Source organism: Myxocyprinus asiaticus, chromosome 39 (assembly GCF_019703515.2).
Source record: "Myxocyprinus asiaticus isolate MX2 ecotype Aquarium Trade chromosome 39, UBuf_Myxa_2, whole genome shotgun sequence".
Lineage (NCBI taxonomy): Eukaryota > Metazoa > Chordata > Actinopteri > Cypriniformes > Catostomidae > Myxocyprinus > Myxocyprinus asiaticus.
This window is the reverse complement of record NC_059382.1, coordinates 26,277,140-26,282,367: the sequence shown is the minus strand read 5'-3', so window position 1 is coordinate 26,282,367 and position 5,228 is coordinate 26,277,140. Positions and strand designations below refer to the sequence as shown.

The 5,228-nt window shown below is 39.7% G+C and overlaps 1 protein-coding gene across 1 annotated transcript; it reads left to right on the top strand.

Moving 5' to 3' along the window:
- Positions 1 to 2,300: 2,300 nt before the first annotated feature.
- On the top strand, positions 2,301 to 4,237 carry LOC127429572 (mRNA decay activator protein ZFP36L2-like). The gene is made up of 2 exons (XM_051678691.1): positions 2,301 to 2,450; positions 2,605 to 4,237. Exons 1-2 carry the CDS (start codon positions 2,418 to 2,420, stop codon positions 3,547 to 3,549), a joined length of 978 nt encoding a protein of 325 aa, XP_051534651.1. The 5' UTR covers positions 2,301 to 2,417; the 3' UTR covers positions 3,550 to 4,237.
- The last annotated feature ends 991 nt before the right edge of the window (positions 4,238 to 5,228 follow it).

The following is a 5,228-nucleotide window of genomic DNA, read 5'->3' as shown; positions in this document are numbered from 1 at the left end:
CACAACAGTATGTGCAAAGCAAAAGAGCCTGCAAGCTTAAACATGAGCTAAACATTAGTAAGATATGTAAGTAACCTCTATGTGTGGCCCTGTCAGAGCAATATGTCTAATTTTCCTAAGCAGCCATATCATCCTGCAGCTCTTACCTGGTTACCCACTGAAGTCAGTACCTGGGTGGGAGACCTCCTGGGGAAAACTCTGGTGTTAGTGAGGCCAGCAGGGGGTGCTCACCCTGCGGTCTTTGTGGGTCCAGACCCCCAGTGATGGGGACACTATACTGTAAAAAGGCACTGTTTTTCGGATGAGATGTTAAACCGAGGTCCTGACTCTCTGTGGTTGTTAAAAATCCCAGGGCACTTCTTGTAAAGAGTAGGGGTGTAACCCTGGTGTCCTGGCCAAATACATTCGGGAATCCATTCAGGAAATCCCCCTTATTAAAGGTGACCTGCCATTGGTCACAAGGTTTCCCAACCAAGGATGCGAAAGAAAAGCTGATAGCATCTGTGCACCTGTATACATTTGTTTAAAACATGTTATGGCGAGAGTGTGAGCATGAGCAAGCAAACCAAACCACTGATGAGGGAGAGATTCCATACTTGTGGGAACACTGCCAATGAGGAAAATAGGAGAGCCAAGATCCCTAAAGAAATGACACAAATGAGAATTTCCATGTCTCATGTACCATTTTTAACAGTCATGCCCAGCCAAAATGCACAAAGTCATGGAGAAGGGCAGCTATTTTTAAGTGAACATGAGAAGGCTTGCCTGTTTTTAGCTGCCTTAGTCAATGCCGCAACTACAACTTGGTAACAGTAAAGATGCAGTTGACCATGTAACAAAAGAAAGTATAGTTGAAGGAATAGTTCACCTGAAAATGAAAATACTCTCATCATTTACTCACCCTCATGCCCTCCCAGATGTGTATGACTTTTTTTCTTCTGCCGTACTTAAATTAAGATTTTTAGAAAAATATCTCAGCTCTGTTGGTCCATTCAATGCAAGTTAATGGTGACCAAAACTTTGAAGTTTCAAAAAGCATTTAAAGGCAGCATAAAAGTAATTCGTACTGGCCAGTGGTTAAATCCATGTCTTCGGAAGTGCTATGATAGGTGTGGGTGAGAAACATATCAATATTTTAGTCTTTTTTTACTATAAATTCTCCCCCCTGCCCAGTAAGTGGCAATATGCACAAAGAATGTGAATAAACAAAAGCAAAAAAAGTCGGGTGAAATGAGACATTTATAGTAAAAAAAATTAAAATAAAAATAAAAAAAAGGACTAAAATATTAATCTGTTACTCAACCATACCTATTATATCGCTTTTGAAGGCATTTATTTAACCACTGGAGTCGAACTGATTTCTTTCATGATGACTTTATTTGCTTTTTGGTGCTTCAAAGTTTTGCTCACCATTCACTTGCACTGAATGGACCAACAGAGCTGAGATAATTTTCTAACAATCTTCGTTTTGTGTTCTGCAGCAGAAGAAAGTAAGTCATACACATCTGCGATGGCATGAAGGAGAGTAAATGATGATAGATTTGTTATTTTTAGGGTGAACTATTCCTTTAAGATACCTTGAGCCAATATTGAAGGCAATATTTTCCATAAAATTCCATAGCATTTCCATAGGAATCAGCCATTAATCTGTGCAAAGTGAAGTGACTCACTTTTTTCTTTTTTGCTTACATAGACAAATTACACAAATGTCAGTGACATTAGAGACTCTTGTATCTAATTTGACATTTATATGCCTTTTTTTTTTTTTTTTTTTTTTTTTTTTTTTGGCGGAAGTAGAGCCTTTATAAAAAAATTTGTCAGGCTGATACCACAAAAAATGAAACCATCCGAATGTAATTTGCTTACACTGATATTAAATAATAAGACTAAATCACACAAACTATATTAATAGCATCCTGAACATACACAACCGCACATATAATTTAAATGTAGTGTTCTTATTTCTTTCATATAGTTGTAATTGCATGCTCATTAATGTGTTCACTTTTTGACATCTTTTCTCTTTTGATTTTGTCACACAGTAATTTGACAAGAACAACACATGCTGGAAAACATAAACAGTATCGTTCTCAACTAAACGTGGCTCTATATGTCACTGGAAACGTTATCGCGACAGGTTACTGTAAATTAATCACACTACTCGCTTGTTTTGCCTGTCGGTGAAACTGTTTTTTTTTTTTTTTTTTTTTTTGCCGCTGGTTAAAAATACTCCGTGCTTTACGAGTCAACGTCGACCATGGGTGGGAGCGGCACATACTGGAATGTAGCTCCGCCTTGCTTTTTCGCGATAGTGGGCTATAAAGGCACAAGAGCTCTCTTGAAAACAGCTCAACGCTAACAGCGGGACTTCATCAGATCTGACAGTAATATTGCTGGGCGCCCAACAACACTTCACTATGTCCGATACGCTGGGCGAAAGTCTCATAAGGGTAAGTTCAATAACTTTTAACATGAGCGCGTAAAACTGTTGTTTTGCTTTTATCCTGGGACCTCTAATCCCATTTACGTGGCAGAATTGTCATGCTCTAGATATTAGACTCAAGCCAACTGAAGTGTTCTGATTTTGTTTTGATTCGTTTTCAGAATCTGATCAACTTGGGTTTAGATGACTCGTTCACTCGCATTTCCCGTCCATTTCCACCGAAGAGCATCAGCTCGGAGCGGCTCACCGACGAGCTCATCGGCTGGTCTGGGGACAACTGGTGCGACAAGGCGCTGAGGAAACCCCAGTATCCCTTCAAACCAGACCGATCCATGAGTCTGACTGACAGCTGTCTCAAGACGAAGCCCCACAACGTCCCTCCACCGCCCGGATTTGAACCTCTGCCCTCAAACCGATTCAAGACCGAACTGTGCCGAAGCTTTCAGGAGCACGGCAGCTGCAAATACGGCAGCAAATGTCAGTTTGCGCACGGCGAGAGTGAATTGCGAGGTCTTTACCGCCACCCGAAATACAAAACTCAGGAATGTCGCACTTTTTACCAGTTTGGATACTGTCCCTACGGACCCCGCTGTCACTTCATTCACGAGGAGAGAAGCCCTCTGGCCGGGGTAACTGCTCCTGGCGACCAGCACCCGCGTCTCCTCCGTCAATGTGTCAGCTTCGCCGGTTTCTCCGGACCTCGCAGTAGTTCTCCGCCGAGTTTATACGAGCCCCTGAGCTTCAACCGCGCGCCCTCGGTCTCCCCGCCCCCGGCTGACATCTTATCCCCCGTCTTCACCGACTCTTCCCGTGAAATGTTCGCCTTCGGTCGTTACTTAAGCGGAGAAATCAACAGCAGCACGCCCTTCCCGACAGAGCCTCAGTCACGGTGTGTCTGTGGACACGGAAATAACGTCCAGATGAAGGAAGAACGGAACAAAAGCTTCGTGGCGGCCAACCTGCAGCGCTTTCCCTCAGAAGATTCGCTGTCAGACCGCGAAAGTTACAGCAGCACCGGAAGCTCCAGCGGCTCCGAGTCTCCCACATTCGACAGCTCGAGCGGGAAGCGGCTGTCTGTGTTCGCGCGGATGTCTGTCTCCGACTAAAACTCATCCGAAAGACTTTTCCATGATTCCTTTCCAATCAAAATCGTTCACAATTACGTGCTACGAGTCTTAATTCTGTTAAGTTATTATGTACTTGCTAAAGGAGATTATTTTGATACCAAGCTGCCCTCCAAAGCTAAGTAGGCCAATTTTTATAACGGTGTATTATTGTGTGTATTTTCTGTGATTGTCTTCCATTTGCTTTTGCTTTGTTTGGCAGGAAGCATTAACAGACAAGTGCCTTAAAAATATCATTGTGGCATAAGCAGAGCTTGTGTCCACACAACTATTTTATATCTTGATTGTATAAATGGAAACAATTATATATAGCGAGTATATATCAACCAGCAATGTGATAAACTTGAGAAAATGACCATACATTTACTCACAAAGAAATGCACTTTACAAATCTATACTGGGAGAATGTTTCCATGTAACATTTTAACCAAAGCATTATGATGCTAGGTACCTGTTTTGTACAAGAAACCTAAGAAACAAACCTAAAACTATATATTTATATTGGACAAGACCTGTCAAGTTGTGTAATGTTTTGACAACCCTGCTTGGGTCTTTACTCAAGGAAACTTGTCTTTCATCAGGGACTGTAACAGTACAGTATTTCTGTAGAGTAGATCGCTTCATTTGCAATGGTTTTTTTTTCTTTTTTTTTTTTTTTAATTGTATAGACCTAACTAATATATTTATTAAGTATTTATTGAAGTTATAACAATGTATTTTTACTTATTTATCAACATGTGTCACGGTCTTAGAAAAGATGTTGACACAAAATGATGGGGAAAACATTTTCAATTAAACAAAATAATAAATGCAAATTGTGAAAAAACAATTGATGCAGTTGTTCTGTTTGTTTTCTTTGTGTTGTCTGCAGGCAACATGTGGTACTGTGAACTTCACAATGTTATATCAAACACACAATACCACCAAATCACAACTATATGACCATATTTACATGTTCCACACATAACAGAAAAATACTGTTTTGTAAATATTAGGACCTGGATTAAGATCATATTTGACACACACGGAGTATTTCACACAAAAACACTGAGATCTGACCCAGTCTGCTTCTCCCAGACTACTACCCATATGGCAAATATCTTTTTTTATTATTATTATTTTATAAATTATAATTGCTGCATTCTGTTGCAAGTTACACTGTCAACGTCTCGATGAGTGGGCCAGTTTAATGGAGTGCAAAAGATCTTATCAGCAATTACAAAAACATGCACAAAGAGCCAAGAATTACATCTTATGCATTGTCACTTCCTGTGTCCTTGTCTTGAAAGTTGTTTAAAAAAAGCACTTGAAAGTTACATTTAGCACACCATGAAACTAAGGGGAAAAAATGGTAATACAAACTATATGTACTGTATTCATTCTGTCACTTATTTTCCTCCTTGTCTTGAAGCTTATTAAAGTAATGGGAAATGTGCAAATATGTAAAGGAACCCATAACATTAGTGTTGGACTGTTTGCTATACATTTGTGTAACCAAAACTCATGCATGAGGTTAGTTATGTTAAGCAACCTCTTGCCACAGTTCTCTAACCTGTTCATTGACCAGAAGTATGATAGAATGCATCACAATATACAGTGCAAACTTATTTGAATCATTGCTGTTTTTTTTAATTTTTTTTATTTGTTTTATATATATATAT

Bases quoted from the DNA above. Each gene is read 5' to 3' on its own strand.
- LOC127429572 (XM_051678691.1), top strand. From the start codon at position 2,418: ATGTCCGATACGCTGGGCGAAAGTCTCATAAGG. The intron at 2,451-2,604 runs GTAAGTTCAATA...ATTCGTTTTCAG, and splicing joins TGGGCGAAAGTCTCATAAGG to AATCTGATCAACTTGGGTTT.